The sequence below is a fragment of the Pseudochaenichthys georgianus genome, chromosome 4, assembly GCF_902827115.2.
Source record: "Pseudochaenichthys georgianus chromosome 4, fPseGeo1.2, whole genome shotgun sequence".
Classification (NCBI taxonomy): Eukaryota; Metazoa; Chordata; class Actinopteri; order Perciformes; family Channichthyidae; genus Pseudochaenichthys; species Pseudochaenichthys georgianus.
The window spans coordinates 42878762-42897872 of record NC_047506.1 but is presented as its reverse complement, the minus strand read 5'-3'; the positions used below and the strand labels follow the sequence as shown (position 1 = coordinate 42897872).

General features: G+C 40.6%; 1 protein-coding gene across 1 annotated transcript; it reads left to right on the top strand.

Annotated features, from left to right (window-relative positions):
- Window positions 1-16567: 16567 nt before the first annotated feature.
- Window positions 16568-18549, top strand: sox14 (SRY-box transcription factor 14). The gene has a single exon (XM_034080539.2). It carries the CDS (start codon window positions 17024-17026, stop codon window positions 17732-17734), a length of 711 nt encoding a protein of 236 aa, XP_033936430.1. The 5' UTR covers window positions 16568-17023; the 3' UTR covers window positions 17735-18549.
- The last annotated feature ends 562 nt before the right edge of the window (window positions 18550-19111 follow it).

Genomic DNA, 19111 nt, shown 5'->3' with positions numbered 1-19111 from the left:
AACACCCGAACCCCGAAAAAATAGTTTTTTACGCAAATCCACGTTTATTTTTAAATGAGCCAATGCGACTTCCGACTGATTTCGATAGAGCGGGTCACATATGTGACGTGGATCATAAATATATCAGCAATTAAACAACATCTTACATTTCTTTTCACACAATACGTCTCCTTGCAGTATCAACATTAATTCGGCTGACTTTTATATTTGATAAAATTGGTAGATAGGCTGTATTTACACCATAAACGTGCACAGCTGATATAAAGGGACACCTGGTGGTTAAAGCACGTTATTGAATTGTATTATTTTTATTATTAGATATTAATAGGAGACACAGACAGACAAACTGATAAGGCTTTATTTAAACATTAAAGACTACTTTAGGTTAAGGTCTTATTTTGAATAAGAACAAAGCTTTGGGGGTTTACATATTAAGCCTGACAAAGTACTAAGATATTGCTTTCCTGCAATGTTAACTACTGTATGTTTAAGCACTTATTTTAACTGATATTATACATATGTATTATACTCTTATAAGATGTATGTAGATAGTATAAGAAATGTGCAGAATAGGACAGTTTAATGGTGCAAGTATACACACATATTGATAGATGTCTTGTAATGCACTTTTGAGGAACCTGCAAGGCTGCGACCCAAGTTTTTCATCTCCGACCTTGTCAGGTATTGAACAATCAATAAATAAATAGCTAGTACCACTACATGTTTTTAAAGCTCGGTTGGATGCTACAAAATCAGATGCTGTTGGTACCTGTACATGTGGTTAAATATGTAAATTGTAATCCCTGTACATTTTGCTGTATGATGTCCTTTTGTTGTTCTGTTGTTTATGTTTGTATGTCTTCTTGTGGAACCTACTGCTGCAGGTCTCCCTTGAAAAAGAGATCATTGATCTCAATGGGATTTTACCTGGATACATAAAGGTTTTGAATTGAATTGAAAGAACACATAATTATTAAATATAAAACACATAATTTGTGTGATTATACTAAATGATTTACAAATAAACACCACTGCATATTTACAACTGTTACACATGCTGATGTAACACAAATGTTTCCAACTTGGTATCAATAAAGTATATCTTATCTTAAGATGATCGATGGCTACTGCCATATTTGCCTCTGAACGTTGACAAGTGCATTTTTCAGGCTTATCAATTAACAACAGGAGGGGTCACAGACATAAGACCAGGGGGGTATACTGCGAAGCAGGATTTTCGCTTAGCCGGCTAAATTCAGGGAAAACTCCGGCTTTCCGGTCCTACGAAGCTGGTTCTCTTTTTAGCAAGCTAGATCTCCATGGTAATATATGCTAAGCAGCTAACCTGGTCGGCACCAGGTTAGGTTGCAGGCTAAGAGCTCAACTCAGTGAAAGCACCGCCTGCTGACCAATCAGAGCTCAGTGTGCGGAGTTTAAAGCGATCAAGTCATATTACAGGAGAAAGGAAATACAGAAAAACTGCCGTCGCAGGAAAGACGGCCGGCAAAAATCACCGACTGTGTGAACGTGAACATTAATAGAATATCACCTCCCATCTTCAGAGCAATCTGACTATTATAACATTAGCGTTAAGAAAGCTTACTTAAATATCGGCCACAACATAAGTAACCGGATCAGAGTACATTAAGTACAGTCCGCGGCATATCACTTCATAATGTATCATATCTCTCCTGATCTGAGTCAGCTGAGCCGTATCTGGCCGTGCAACACTCACAGTGTCACATACTGTATGCAGAAGTATTATTTTAAGCAACACATAAGTTGACGAAACACTCGAGACAAATGTAATTGAAGTCAGATCGTGTTTTAGACGATGCAGTGATATCATAAACCTGTTAATGTACGCATTCAAACACTTTTTCTTTTACCAGCTGTATTCACCTTGCAGGTGCAGCTATGTGGCTTTTATCCTGGATAAAGTGTTTAAGTCATGGATGTTTAAAGTTTAACTTCTTCATTTTTGACTAGTATTAAAGTTCACTTTTCATTCAGGAAGTATGACGCTGCGCTGTCAGTGCGCTTCTCCATGTTTGTGATTGGTCGAATGCTCCAAATACCACCCCTTTCATGTGAACGCGCACCTAACTAGATAGGACACGGCTGGCTTGAGCGATCCACTTGATAACCAGCGTCGTAGTACAGTTTAGCGAGAGCGCGTATGTTTTGGATTAAGCCAACCGGCTAACTCAAACATATCCAGGTTAGGTTGAACCAGGTTCGCAGTATAGGCCCCAGCTGTTAAATAAAGTTCTTCTGACCTTAGCTGTCATGTGGGTATATATTAATGCTGCCCATTATGGGCACGAGCCATTTTCACCCATTTATTAATTATATGTCTGTTAGAATCACTGTCAAGGATTCGCGGGAAAAGGTAGGACCCAAATGCAGACTACAAAAAGATAAAGGTTATAAACAAAAGCGAGCTTTATTGTTACAAACAATGAACCGACATGGAACACAGGGGAAGACTAGACTAAATACACAGAAGGGTAATCACAGGACAAGACACAGCTGGGCAGGGGAGGGAGAAACACAAGGGCAACAGGTGAACACAATGAGACAATCAGACACACCAGGGAAACTAACGACAGGGAGGAGGACCAGACAAAACACAAGGAGGAAGACAAAACACCGAATGAACAGACTTACAAAACCCATAACCAGACAGACAACACTAAAACCGTGACATAAACCTAGGAGTGTGACAATGTTTTAAATGTGAGTGTTTCCTATCCCCTAAACCTCCAGGGATGTAGGTGTTACATGCCATAGAGCATGTTGCAAAACACACAATAGCCAGCATGTGTAGTTCTGGGGATGGGGATGGGGATGGGGATGGGGAGGGGTGGACCCGTTCAAATCCAGTGGTGGACAGTCTGCCGTGGTTCCATCCCATATCAAAATGTTGTTCGACGCTCGGCGTAACCCTCGGCGCACACTCAAACATCCAATCACAGAGCTTGAGGACTATCACAGGGTTTGTCAAGCGAAGCGGAGAGAATACTTACTTCCGGGTGAAAAATTCTCTAAAGCAAATTAGCTGCTCCGACCCTCGGTCCTGATGGACTCCAACTTGTGTTTATTAATCAAACAAATAAATAAACACAAGGATAATTATGTGTTATTGTTGAGTAAATAACAGTGTGTGGTTTAGAAAAGAATACAAAATTAGAAGGAAAAAACGATACAGATTTCAGTATTCTGAGCCCCTACTCTCCCCATAACTGACGGCAACAAAAGTCCTACATTATTCAATTAAAATAAAGAAGTAAAAACAATAAGTGTGGCTTGATATTGAGTAAGAAAAAGGTTGATAAACGCTGTGAGAATGGATCTGCGGAGAGCATTTCTCCGCGATCCCAACTCCTCTTTTACCAACGTTCAGGGAGCTCTATGCAAGTCAATGGGACGCCCTGCCCGTTGAAAACTTACTCTCAAGGGGTGCCCTGTCCGTAATAGAGTGACGGGGGGGCCCTGACCGACTGTCAACATGTGACGGGTTGGGAGTGAGAACGTGTTGCAGCATGTCTTCTCTAAAATACACGGCTCTAACAGGTTGATTATACCTTTTTTTGGTGAAACACGTTCAGTTTAAAAAAAACATACTTTTTGCCAACTCTTGAGCAGATATCTGAAGATTTAGACTGAGACTCTGAGGAAAGTGAACCAACTATGTGCTTACAGCTAGCTGTTGCTCATAACAATTTATCTTGATTCAACAGAAGTTTTAAAAATGAATCGGTTGAGTTGGTGGAAAGTGAGGATTCCTTCTCCAGATGTGTGTGGATGCTGCTCACTCATCTGAAACAAAGAGTGTGAAACACAGAATGAAAGCACTGTGTGATGTGTGTGAATGATAAACAAAGACTAAGACTAATTGCTGCTGGAGGTCAGCATCCCAAATGCATATTCAAAGCACAGGGTGTTACCGTAAATGTATAGTAGTCACAGTTATTTAATAACCTGATAAGGCAATTTCGCAGTGAATCTGCAGAGAAAGGGGACATGAGAAGTTGTGAAGAATTGATGATGGTCTCTTTCAGAGTGGAAGAGATAAAATGAACCATGAAATCTGCAGCTTGGAATTAAATTGGTTGGAAAAAGAGGAGGGGGGAAAGGTATGAGGCATTTTCACAAAGACACCAGTGCCTTTGTGAAAATGCCAAGGCTAATTTGCACATCACTTAAATGCATAATTAAATACCAGAATATCTGTTTTGACAAATGAAACCCTAATGAGGAGAAATGTAGTAAATAGATCAGATGGTTCAAGTGATGTTCACTTCAGCATTTCTCTCTCAGCGCATGGGTGAACACAGATTTTCTTCCTTCGATTGGTTTTAGTTTATTTAGTTTAGCTCATTTTTGTATACATCCCACATATTTTAACATTATATATTGAACCTAAAAAGGTTCCATTGGACTCCTTTGTTTTCTTCCCTAACATAGTGACATCACTATGTGACACTCGCGCTCCTATTGACTAGCGCTCCAATACATTGTTTGCTGACTGGGCTCTAGTTTCAGACAGGAGGTGAAAAGAGGTTTCAATTTCAAAGAACACAAATTGGGTTATTTACAGGTGTTATTTTGTGTGGTAGAGGGTCGCTGTCATTGATGCGTTGTTTTGATATTCCGCTGAAGTATACGCTGTGATGGAATAACTCTTTTTTTTTTTTTTTTCGAGGGAAAGGAGGGGGGTCATAGGGCCTAGGTATAAAAGTCACGGCTCGCCACTGCGTAGCGATATTTCTTCGACCTCTGGTCTCAGACCCTAATAATAATATTAATCCTGTCGATATCAATAATGTGCGCCCTTGTCACTAGGCTCGCGCGGGCTACATACATTTCTGTGCTTTTGCCGAGAATTGTTCCTGTTTTGTGTGTGTTTGGCAGGGTTGTCGCTCGCTTCCCCGACGTCTGGTCTCAGACCCTAATAAGCAGTGGTGAACCGTATCTATCACAACTGGACCTTCTGTAGACACACACACTATTATTTCCTTAAAAAGGCAGGGCCCATCTTACCTGGAATATTGCAGTTATACCTCGGAAATGTCTAGTGAGTTTGGTGAATTTGAATAATTATCAAGTTATCGTCATGTAATACAGAACAGTGACACATTGAAAAGTTTATAGTTTTAGAACTAATGTAAACAGTATCTTTATACCTTTTATGAGCAAATACTTGAATTAGTTGATTTCCAATATTCACTATAATATGCTCCGCAGTCCTTCAGATACACTGCAGGTCCTCTGTTGACTAGGGGCCACACTGAATAACCAACTGAGCAGAACCCCAGAGCCCCTAACCCCCACGGGGGCCCAAACATCTCAGGTTAACTGTAGCGTTGTTTTGAAATGGGAACATAATAACATGATAAGGGCCGGACAAGAGCTCAGCTCTATTTTCCAGAATACTTTACTACTCCTTAACAAGATCCTCTTATGCAACAAAAAAAAGCCAAATTAGAATATACAACAAGATATATCCATCATTGTATTTGTTTGATTGATTTTCCTGCAGAAATCATCTGAATGGTCCAAAACAAGCCAACATTACCTCAGACACGTCAGCTTATTTAGAGGTTCAAAATGCACTCATAGAGACAGTTACAGGTGCATGATACAAAGCAGTAAAGACAATGACAAAGAAAACAGTATACATACATTATAATTATAAAATGGATTTTATTAACAGTTACAATTGGAATAATACGACATACACAAACTGATTTGATGGACGTACAGCACTACATACAATACAGTGGATCCAGCTGTGACTAACCACTGGCAGAGTTATTGAATCTCCAGCTGCTCTGATGGAGTCAGAGATGCCACTTGTGCAAGATTGCTTGATTCAGAAATGTCTGTTTGAATTAAGAATAAAATCAAACGTCTTACTAACACGAGACGTCATCTACATCAAAGTGACTTCCCCTGGACTCCGTCACTTGAAAGAGTCGGGGCCCGCACCATCCAGGGCCAGGGAGGCCCTTTGTGCATCATGGTAACAGAGAACAAAGAAGGCCAAAACCTTACGCTATTAAAATAGATTCACCAAAACCAATTGTAGTATATTAGCTTGGAAATGACACGGAGGAACTGACGAGGGTTTTTAGTGGCAGATGGAGTTTCCCCACACCATGAAATTTGGATACTTGGCTACTAAGAAAACAATTCTTGCTGGTACGTTGAGCAGCCTTCCTGTCTTCACTGAGAGACTGACACTGGGGGGGGGGGGGGGGGTGTGAAGCCTCTTTAATTGCCTTCGGTCACCCACAACGTTGAACCGGAGCGCCACGCAGCTTAGCAAAGGAGCCGGGCAGAGGGCCTGATAGATATTTTATCGCCCAAGTTAACGGTTAATGAATTCCCAAAGTGAAATCTGTCACTTCAGAAATAAAGAGGAAGGCAAATTAAAGGGAGATAGAGAGAGACAGTGGAAGAAAGGGAGTGGAGAGGGTGACACAGTTTTAAAATGCCCTATCTTTTGGCCATCCCGGTTTTTGAATGGAATAAAGAAAACTCAGCCTCTTTCTTCTCCTCTTTTCTTCCCCCGCTTCTTTTTCTCTCCCTCCCTTCCTCCTATCTCTCACTCTGCTTTTATGTGCAAAAATTCTCATGAATGATTTATATGTGTCTTGTTATCAGCAGCGATTTCTATAGACCCCAACGCATTCACCAAGATATTTGTGGCGTAATTGTTAATTTTAATGCCATAATGGCTTCAGATGGGAGCCCTGATTAGACATTTATTACACAATTAAATGAAACATACTCAAGAATCACAAAAGCCTTCCGTAATTATTTCAGGCCATTAATAAAATGGGCATTAAATTATATTGGACACAAAAGAGAAGTGAAATAGATTTCCATTAGAGCAATAGAGGCAGAGAGGGGTAATAGATCCTGCCTGAATTCACTCTGAAATTAATTGTTGCCCAGCCTATTTCCACACACAGCGGAATAAATGAATGAGAAAAGAGAGGAAGAGAAGAACGAGTTGGTGGCCGTGAGAGAGAGGGGGGGGGGTTACATTAAGAGCCTCTGATAAAAACCTTTTGTTTGACGTACGACAATGGACCCTCGATTCAAGAGACGGAGGCAGAGTCAGACCAATTTCAATCTCAGCCCCCCCCCCAGAGTTCTGAGTTGAGGTTATATCCACTTTTCAACTTTTGTTGGCTTTTCTATAAACAGCTATCAGAGATCTACCTGCGGATGCATATATCTAAATGTGACTCTTATTAGAGCGCGCGGGGGGGGGGGACAAAAGGCTGCTATGGGACAAATGCCTCAGACAGCAGATCCATCTCCCTCTCATTAATAAATGACCTGCCGGGTAGAAAGTCACCTTCCACTTAACAAGATGGAGGTCAAGGTCAAATAGACTACATGGTGTAATGTAGGGAAGTACATTAACTTAAGTAATGAACTTAAGTACAATTATGGGATACTTGACCTGAGTATTTCCACGTTATAGTACTTTATACTTCTACTTAAAATTTGGGAGCCAATATTTTACTTTTTACTCCACTACATTTATTTGATTGCATTAGTTACAATTATGTGACATATTTAGATTTGCTCATTGAAAACCATGATATAAAACTAATACATCAACTGTGATATATGAATATTTTGATGCCAATATTTTTGTAATTTTACTTAAGTAGTATCTTGAATGCAGGACTTTTACTTCTTTCTTCAACCAGTAACTAGTAAATAGATGTTAATAAATACAAATCCTTCATCTTTCACAAAATAAATCCCGTTTTTTAACAAAATGATCGGAAAAAGGGGAAAGCTTTTGGTTAAATAAAAGAGCTACAAACTAACCTATACCTTATTCACATACAACATATATTTAGATATTTTAAGTTCTGCATTGATGTTTCCATGATAATCTTTTCATATTTTGTGAAAATACATTATATTAAATTAGAAGTCAAGAAAAAAGAGCATTAACAAAAGTGATGAACAGTCTCTGAACAGTGAGATTAGGACAGTTGGAAGACATCAAAGCTGACGTATGGCAGAGACTCTGAAAGCGTCTCCGATGGGAACTCTAAATTGAAGAGTCTTTTGAACTAGTGCTCTCTTGAGATCTTCTGTAAAAGTGTAAAAGAAATGGAAAGTGATATCTCGCAAGGCTAGAACAGATCATTCAACATAATTCATTATTCATTCACTGATACAGATTTGTAGAATTGTATTTTCTTTCAGTCTGTCTGGCTTCAAATGCTTTTCCGTTCTCTTTTTCCTTATATCACATTTATCTCTGTTTTTGATTTGATTAAACCCACTGTCTTGCTTTGATTTCTAAAGCTGTTGGTCCAGTAAAGATTTTCCATCTTCAGAACACAGGATGCAAATTCTGTAAACAAAACAGGGAGGAAAGTATATTGATATGTATCATTCTGAGACATTAAGAAGTACGGGTGTGGAATATTGATTTCAATTTCAGTGTATAATTCATCACCTCACTCACAGGAGATCTGGACCATGTCTTGAGGACCAGGACTCAGTGGTAGCCCTGAGAAATAAAAAGAGAGGTTGTGTTCCCATTATTAATATATTCACATTGCCATCTGGCTTCTCAGGTCTCAGGATGTAGCACAGACTCACAGGGCAGTTCACCCACACTGTAAAATGTTTGGCTGTACAATTACAGTAAATTACTGCCTACTAGTTGCATGGATTTCACAGTAATTGACTGTAAATATTTCACAGTAATTTACTGTAGATATTTTACAGTAAATTAGAATAAAAGTACGACTAAATACTGTGACTTTACAGTTGCCATGCCCTGTGATATAGCAGTACACAGCTGTGGTATTATGGTACCTTGCTGTACATAAATTACAGTAATTACTTGTATTTTCACACTTTTACTGTAGAAGTAATGCAACACAGTAGCCAGTAATTTACTGTAAATATAAAAATGTAAATAATACGATATTATATTGTAAATCTGACTAGTTCACTGGGATTTTACCATAACTACACAATTCAATCAGCTCAACCAACAAAGAAAAACAAAGAAAATGCCCATTTTAACTTGTTATTAATCCATTGAAGTGCAAAGTGCATTTCACAGAGTCTTGGACATGTTGTTACGGCCCCAACCTCTACTCTGCGGTAGTGGCTTGTGCTGAGACCCGCAACATGACAGAATACACGCAATAACCGGTACTTGGTAACGAGCATTTATTGATAATCAGCCGTTTGCTCACACAAGCAAAACGGGAAACAAAAAGAGGTCTGGAGGACTGGCCAAAAGGAACAAACAGAAGGAGGGAACCCGAGCCAGCCACACGACGGGCCGTAGGACCCAGAGCTCCCCCCCCCCTAACCAGAAATCAAATATAAACCCTATGGGAAACAAAATAAAGCCGCGAAAACTGGACTACCAGGTCCTCCAGGCTAAACATAAACACATCTGCAAAAATATGGCCTACAGCTCAAAATGGCAAAGAGGTATTCTAAGGAGAGTGTCTCCCGGTGTTAGGATAGGCGAGACATCCTTCTCCTCCAGCTTCTCTTTATATATACACGGCTGAGTGGAATTTGGAACACCTGGGCAGAGGCGGAGCCAGGGGCAGACCAGGTGCACCTGGGCAGAGGCGGAGCCAGGGGCAGACGAGGCGCAGCAGGGAGACAGAAAAGAAAACAAGGAGGGGAGCACTTGTCTACACAGACATCCACTCAAAGTCAACAATTTTCTGAAGAATGTGCTGACATGGGGTTTAAATTGCCCTGCCTCTTTCTGGCTTTCGAGCCCGTCTCAGGATTAATGCCCAGGAAGCACCTGAAAACAATAAGCCAAGACAACAATTTCAATTTTACATAGATGTATATGTTGCATCGTTTATTTTAAGGCACATGCAGCGGTGCCACTTTCAATTTAAGTAAAACCTGCACCAAATAAATAAATTAGTATTTAAAGCCAAGCAAGAGCGGTACAAGCAAGAAAATCACTTAATTTGTTGTGTTATCACAGAGGATGGTCTGAATACAGGATTTTACTGTGAAATAACAGTAACATGTTGTGAAATCCTGGTAATCATTGATCCTGTACATTCACAGTAATTAACTGCCTGCATTGATTTCACTGTGAAATTCTAAATGACAGTATTATATCGTGAACATTACAGGTAAAGACTGTAAAGTGGTAACACAGTAATTTATTGTAAAATATTACAGCTAAATATTGTGAAATCATGGTAATATTTGACAGTGTGGAGATCAAGACATGGATGACATTCTCATGGTTCTCACTGGAGTGTCCCATCCAGTAGACCTACTGGAATGAAAGAAGTGGACATGCATCCAAAGAGTTGGCAGAAGACTGTACAGAACCAAGACATGAGTTGCAGAGCTGTACTGCGTATATTGACCTGAAGAAGACAGTCAGTGGAGGTGGTTGATCTGGGCTGCTTCATTGAGAGAAGAAGGTTTCAGGTGCAGGAGCTTAAAGGAGGAAACCAAGTGAGCATGTCAAGACCATCATGGTTCCCCATCAGGCAGATTTAAACATCTGCCTCCATTGAATATCTTTAGACTTTTGCCAGAAGAAGGAATATTCAGGCGGGGGTTGGAGGATGGGTTTAAGGAACACACCAGGGCACAGCCGAGGTGGCCGCTGCTGCCTGCATGGTAAAGGATTGTGTTTATGGTCTGTCCGAGGCTGTTTAGTCTTCTTCAAGGACTCCTTTTCCGTCTGGACCCTGAGCTTCTGCCAACTGAGAGACCGTTTGTAGATGAACTCTTACTATATACTAGTATTATTTCAGAAGAGGGATATTATCCAACTGTTCTGACTCTGCCTTTCAAGTGTTTTTGTAATGTGGTTCAAGTTCAGAGATCAACGCTTACATACAACAGCAACAATTGTACATTGAGTACAATTAGTTGATTGGATAGTATTTTCAATCCTATATCCATTTTAAATCTGTTGATTGACACACACCCTGTACTCATGGTTACCATAGAAACAACTTATTTAGAGGATTATTAAGCTGCATCCATCAAATAAAAAAGGTTGAATTCTTCCATCAAACTGGTTGTTGTGGTTATGTTCCAAATGTTATGTTTTCCAAAGAATAGACTATCAGTACACGTATAATATGATACTAATATAACAATATATGTATTGTATAATGTGTATCATCATTTATTGAATCACTGTATTCTAATATACATTTGATGTTATTGTTTAGCGGTTCAGATCCTCATTTATTCTGGCTAAACCTTATCTGGAGAGTCCCAGTCTCATGTGAGAGGCTGAAATCCCCCTGCCAGCAAGGCCTGCGCTAAATTACTTTTTCTTCTGTTAATGAAGGTCAGGAGAGAGTCACATCTTTCCTTTTGTGATAATTTATCCCTATCTCCTGTTATCTCTTTTGCCCCTTTAATCCTAATTGTATTGTATAATTGTGTGATGTGGACCCGGTGGTCTTTGAAGTATTGCCCCTATCCTTTCATTATTACCTGATGCCTTCAACCTTTGTTCGTGTGTTCCTGCTCTGCTCGGTGCCGTACAGTATTGCAGAATAAAAGAGAGGACAGCTTAAGTTTAGCGTTTTAAAAGATTGTATTCAAGTCTAATTGTACTATCTGACTGAGAAATTATAGCCTGAATGATATGAGATATATGAATATGTTCTGTAATATGCCTCATGTTCTCACACAGCGCTCATTGCTGTTTTGATTGCTTTTCAGTGTTAATGAATGGCGCCTGAAAGCGGATCATGCAAACAGATCTACGTTATTCTGAGCTGAATATTAGTTTCAGAATGATTCCCAAATGGCTGAAAGAAAGCCTTTTCGTGTGCTTAACAGTGTCAAATAAAGATATGCAATCCAACCGTATGTACAGTATATATATATGTGTGTACTTACATGAACACCCAGTACCATGTGTATATATGAACATTATTCCCTGTGTTGATTAACGGTGATTTTATCAGAATAAAATGTTCCGATAGAGGATTCTGAGCAAACACACAAGATCTCTCCCGATGGCACCATGCTGATTCATCAATGTTCCAGTGACTCAAAATAAATATTATTATTACAGTTTTTCTCGATTGCTAACACACTAAAATTATACATGAAGCACAATTATTTTAACTGACACTCAAAGAGCGAAACATCTGCAAACACATTGCAAATCAACATGGCACTTTGTGCAAACCTCTGCACACGTCTCTCCGCGTGAGACACAGGAGTCTGACTTAAAGTCACGTGTTAGCAGGTTTAAAACACTGATATTCAAAATGCCTCACACATGGACCAATGATCAAGAAACACGTTCCACCTGACCAATCACCTGTTAGCATCATGTTGGCTCATCAATCAGGATGTTAGCACTATGAAAAGACCACAGGTGAGTTTCTTACAGCAACAATGGAAGCCAACATGGAAGCAAGAGCAAGAGGAGGGGGAAGAGGTGGGCTGAGAGGTAGAGCTGGAGGGAGAGGACGTGGACAAAGAAGAGTACTCTCGATATCTCAGAGCTTATATCTGTTGTGTGAAACCTATTTACTTCATTACTGTCACTGAGTTGTTGGCATGTTGCAGACTAACTGTCCACACATCCTGCACAATGTGGCAGACTTACTTTGATGCAACACAGACACTGACCGACCACTATGTCTGTGTTGTTTATCTGAAGGACTGAGAAACAAAGAGGTGGAAGGCCAAGGATGTTCAATGAGGCAGGAAGCAGCCGTTACAAACTGGGTGTGGGCAAACAGTGCATCCCACCTAGAAAGGTCTGAAGCAGAGCAGCTGTGTGCTGAGATGCTCAATGTTAGCTTTGAATAAAATGTGATTTGTTTTCAACAACTAATTTGTATTTCTTGATTTACTGTATTTCTGTAAACTCAAGAAATCTTTCTCTGCAGAACCCTCTCTGTACAGAGCACAGCCCCGAACAGATGGAAGTGCTTTAGAGTACGCTCAGCAGTGTGTGGTTGGGTGGTCAAACAATCTAGTGTTATGAATGAAGTGTGTTATATTTGGTGCTAAAGTGTTTATAGTTCTTTAAAAAGAGATCCCGTATTATCATGGCATCATGTTGCATATAAAGTCATCCACGCTGCAGTTCGTCTTGTGAATAATGATCATACCCCATAATGCTAAGATACAGAATGAGAGGAAGCTTATTTCCTTTACTGAATCCTTTCTGGTGAGTGACAGACAGTTGGTTATTTTTTGACAACATACAAATGTGTTTATTATAATACGTAGTGCCATGATGTATTAGTTCCACACGTGGTGTAACAGTAGTTATTCCACACTGTGAAATAAATAGGCTTAAAACATTGTGCTGGGAAAAAGTTAGGAAAGTTATGAGACTATTTGAGTCTTTCTAATATGTGACTTGTGTACACAGAACCATCACTAAATAGGATGGAAACACAATAAAAGGCATTGAAATGTCAGAGCCCAGCCTTTAAGAGTTTGTGAGTGGGGAGCAGCAGAAACCCTCTTACCCTCAGCACCATGGACAGTTCCGGTGCAGCTTACCTCCTGCACGCGCTGCCCGGTAACAGGCTCTGTGAGGCCGCTGTTTACCGCGAGAAGGACGGACATGTGTCCTTAGATAATCCGTGCGTGTGTGTGTGCGTGCATGTGTGCGTATGTGTGGGGGAGGGGCGTTGTGTGTGCGTGTGTACGTGCGCGCGTGCATGTGTGCGTGTGTGTGTGTGTGTGTGTGTGTGTGTGTGTGTGTGTGTGTGTGTGTGTGTGTGTGTGTGTGTGTGTGTGTGTGTGTGTGTGTGTGTGTGTGTGTGTGTGTGTGTGGGGGGGGGGGGGGAAATGTGTGTCTTTGTGTGTCGCTTATAATTAGATTTTATTAAATAAATACTTTGGAGAAAAGTGTACCAGTCTTTTATCAAGTATGTAATACTAACTGATTGCTTTTCTAACAACACTGTTTTCCAAAATAATTATTTAAAGACATGATGTACAGACTATATTGGATATATTACATTATTAATAATGGATTGATTTGATTTGCTGTTTGTTGTAACAACAACATCCTTTCACACCCTTTCCAAATCGCTAAAGTTTGGAGACCGAGAGAAGTTGTATTCATGGAGACGCGCATCACAATTACTTTATTGTTTAAGTGTAATTTGATTGCTTTTAAATCTCAGACAGTAAACTGTATTAAATATAGTAAAAGATTACATTCGAGAAAAAAAACCCTGATGAGAAACTGCCGATGGAAAACAAATATCATCTCCATCCTTGAATTAAAACCTATTGCATTTCTCATTATCCCGACACGTTATCGAGGGAATTTAGAGGCTCGTGCGTTTATTAGACAATCAGTTTTTGAATAAGAAACATATATAGCCTCCCCCTCGTGAGACTCAGCCCCTAAAATAATTCCCTGTTATCTAATTCATTGATCTGAAATGAAGCTGAGCCGCGGCACGTATGGCCGGCTAAACGCTGCCCGGTGAACGACAGACGCGCTGTTCCGGGAAGATAGCACAGCATCATTTCAAACTTCAACATGCGCCGGAATAAACAGTCCGAACATGCAGGATACCTCATAGCAGCTGATGGACATCACAGCCTGCAGATTGGGACGATCTGTTTCTCTTTGCAGGCATCCGGTCCGCCCGTGTGAGGAAAACAGAAACTCGGGGGCGTCCTCCGTTGGGGGGGCATTGTTCTGCGCGTCAGGGTGAGGAGGATTTTCCTCCCAATAACCTGCATTTTTTAACATAATTTCAGGGTTTGTAAAGGCAGATATGATGGAAATGTTCTTGTTAGAAGCCGATTGACGCATGCGTGTGTGAGGAGCCGGGGGAGAGAGCGTGAGAAAAAGACGCAGATCAGCCTCAAGAAGGAAGAGCAGAGAAAGAACCCATAATAACTGATTCTGGGTACAAATAAAGTGACTTTGGCCAGAATGAGACCGTATTACAGAATACAAATATTTCTTTCTACTAAACATATTTTTCCCATAAATTTAAATGCAATACTTTTGCCTGTCCATCATTTTTTTATTAAGCATTTTATTTATATTGGTCACAATATATTAGCTTGACATTGTGATGTGGAGACATGTGAAAGATAATCTCCTTTGAAGTGGCCTGTTTGTGACACACACACACACACACACACACACACACACACACACACACACACACACACACACACACACACACACACACACACACACATTAGATGATGATGGCAATAGGATGTGATCCACAAAACATCCGCGTGTGGGCATACGTGTGCGCGCGGGCAGAAATATATATAGCCATGTATGAGAAGACAACCTTAAATAAATCTACTTAGCAGTGTAACTAACAAGACACGACTCTGCTCCGATCACAGCAATTCAGTATGAACACACTCATGTGTGTGTGCATGTGCTTTAATAATCAAAGCTAAAGGAATCATATATCACGCGCATTAGCCCGAGGGCTATTAGGCAATGGTCGTCAGTGAAATTTGCATAGTAAAACGATCCCTCTGCCTCCTTAAAACCACACTGTCAGCCTGATGTGGGCTAATGCAACAATTAGAGGCTCACAATGGCGCGTGCCTCAGCGTTTACACTTGATGTGATATTTCCTGCTGTTTGTAATTCTGCCACTGACACAGCTCAGCTCCGTGGGGTCAACATTGATTTTTACAATGAAGGAGATGCTACTTTCTGTGAGTTATTGGGACATCTTCAGAGTGAAATGTTTGGGAAAACAGATAATGGAACAAATTAAATATGAAATTAAATATGATGCCTTCATCCTCCAATACTGAGCCCATGCACACTGGGTGTTTAGAGACCACCCTGAAGAGGAAAGGGTTAACGCGTCTTGAGAAACACAGGGGGCTGCTATTATGTATTATAATATATATATAGGGAATAGGATTTTCATGAACAAACGCTTTAAAAGTATTATTATTGTTGTTGTTATTATTATTATTTGTATTATTATTATTATGCAGTATTATTTTACTATGTATAATATTGCTTTTTCTACGACTGCTAAAAAATACTACAAAAATAATAATGTTTTTAAAGTTACATCCCCTCCTTGACTTTAAAAGCATCAACATAGATATAAATAATAACTCCATATAAATAATAACTATTAAGGCCTATCTATATGTATTTCAGCGACAAGCCTTATATATATATAAATATATGTTTACTGTAAAGCTTTAAATGGTGTGCACGGTGCAGTCACCTCTGGATAGAAGTCAGGTATTAACTGGAAAGAGGTTGAAGGTCCATGTTTGTTGCGATTCATTACATTAAATGGAATTGCGGAGAGATCCTGAGTAGTACTCCCTCCACAGACACGCACACACCCCTCTTTCCTTATTTCTTTCTTCTTCTACTACCACCCGCTCTTTGTTTATGTTGTAATGTACATATATTTCCGTGGAGGTATTATAATAGGCGCTCTGCGTGCTGATTGGCGCGCAGGTTGCAGAGTGAACGCCCTGCAGATTATGTCAGATTGCGTGCAGAAACCAAACCAGCCCAGCCTTTGAACTTCACCGCTTTTGGCTCGTATTCACGCTCTTCCACTCATTTCCAACCAGGTGCCTGCCGACAGACCTCAGAGAGAGAGAGAGGAAGAGTGTGTCGCAGGGAAAAAAATAACACTTTTTACGACTCATGCAAGCTGACTGCGGAACATTGCTTTCACCTTTGTGGATTTCTTTACGTGTGTGCATTTTACATGTATTTTTTCTGTGTATTGCCTGCTGCAGGTCTGAAAGAGACTTGTATCCGGACTTGAACGAAGGCGCATCAGTGTTTTAACTCTGGAAGAAGCAACACGGCCGCTGGATTTTTATTTGATTCTCTTTTATTTGTGCCCTTTTCCACACTCACAACATCCCAGACGGGGCATGACTGGTATCTGGCATCGACACAGGTGAATAGTTTCCCTTGCTTGCGATAAGAACTTTTCCTGGTCATTAACATTGGGGATAAAAAGTACACTTTTTAAAGATGTCAAAGCCTGCTGACCACATCAAGAGACCCATGAACGCGTTCATGGTTTGGTCCCGGGGCCAGAGGAGAAAAATGGCCCAGGAGAACCCCAAAATGCACAACTCTGAGATCAGCAAGAGACTGGGCGCCGAGTGGAAGCTGCTGTCCGAGTCCGAGAAGAGACCGTACATCGACGAGGCTAAGCGGCTGCGCGCCCAGCACATGAAGGAGCACCCCGACTACAAGTACCGGCCCCGGCGCAAACCCAAGAACCTGCTGAAGAAGGACAGGTACGTTTTCCCGCTGCCTTACCTCGGGGACACCGATCACTTGAAGGGACTCCCGATGTCCGCCGAGTCCCTGCTGTGCCACTCGGAGAAAGCCCGAGCCTTCCTGCCGCCGACCTCCCCGTACTCCTTCCTCGACCCGAGCCAATTCACCTCCAGCGCCCTCCAGAAGATGACGGAGATGCCCCACGGGCTGAGCGCTAGCTCTTTGCCGTACGCTTCCTCTTTGGGATACCAGAACGGCGCGTTCGGCACCCTTGGGTGTCCCAGCCAGCACACCCACACCCACCCATCGCCCACTAACCCGGGCTACGTGGTCCCGTGTAACTGCACTGCCTGGTCCACGTCCAGTTTACAGCCCCCGGTGGCCTACATACTTTTTCCAGGTATGACCAAGACTGGGCTAGACCCATATTCATCCGCACACGCCACTGCCATGTAACCCCCAAGACTCTTTATTTCTTTTCTATTCACTTGAATACTGAAATCAATGCATGTAAATATATTATGGACAGCGCGCCCATTCAAAGGCATGAACAGTATTAACTGCCTTGGACTTGTTATGGCAAAAAAGAGAAAAAACCTAACTTTTCCAGAAACCGAACAAGTTCCTGAGCTGAGCAGAAGAGCTGCTGCAGAGGACCCTGGGAACTGTAAGAAATGTAAATGTTATAACGTGTATGGCAACCAGAAAAAGGGAGGCCTTTAACTTTATTTATTGTACATTTCAATGCTGATATGCTGATTTGTGTTGATTATTGATAGGGAACACTTTTATTTTGGAACATTTGGCTTGCACAATTAGCATTCTTATTTCCTGTATAGGCCTAACTATAGTCTGAGTTTTAGGCACTCGTAATGTTATGATGTTCTGGATTATAGGGTCAAAATCAGGACCTATAGGCTGGATTATATACGGGTCATATTGTTTATATTTATCAAAAACTGGCACATTAAACTAGACGGTCTATTTAAGATGACAAAAAGAAAAAACATCCAAATGTTTTATTTTGCATTTTTCCTGTGGTTCAGTGCTAATAGTCACTCGCGTCATTTTTAGTTTTGTTTTCGTTTTTTAATCAGGATAACTTCTATTTGAATTCAAGGAGTTAAATGTGTATTATGATCTAATATGGTAATTTAAAACCTGTCATGTTATGGAAAGGATAATGTATCTTGAAGGTTGATACCTCCTGCTCTTTGTTCAATTGCTGAGCAAAGGCGTTTCGAAATAAAGACAATCTGTCTTCAACGCTATCAATGTCCTGTATTTGTAGCTTATTGTTGGGTACTTGAGATGACAGAGATAGTGGAATGCTGTGCTGCGGGGAAGGACACTTGGCAAGGCCTCACTAAATATCATTTAAATTAGGAAAAAAATACAATGTTAGTTTTTAAACGCTTGGAATTAAAACAATATATCTATCATAAAAATAGAGTCAGAAATAAATAAAAACAATTCCTAGATTGTTTATTACATTTCAAATGGAAGACCCACCTTGACCCTAACTAATCATAGTCTAAAGACGGAACAATAACATCAAAAATAAATTGTCTTTTTTTCCAAAATCGATCTTCTTCTTGTTTCTGTTTAAGCTGTCAGACTCCTTCAGCTTTCTTTTCTCGTCTGGCTGCAGCTGTGTGGAGATGATGGAACACGTTTGAGGCAGGAAGGTGTTTCTGTGACTCTCAGATGAACCGGCTGTTTGAAGTTTGACGGTTCCGCGGAGGCCTCCCCGAGGGGTCCCGCCCGTCCGACCTGTCTGACTGCTTAATCACTTCTCTTAATTATAGCTTTAACTAATGGAACAAACTCAAT

What these genes read in the sequence shown, in the direction of transcription:
- sox14 (XM_034080539.2), top strand. Translation starts at nt 17,024, where the DNA reads ATGTCAAAGCCTGCTGACCACATCAAGAGACCCATGAACGCGTTCATG.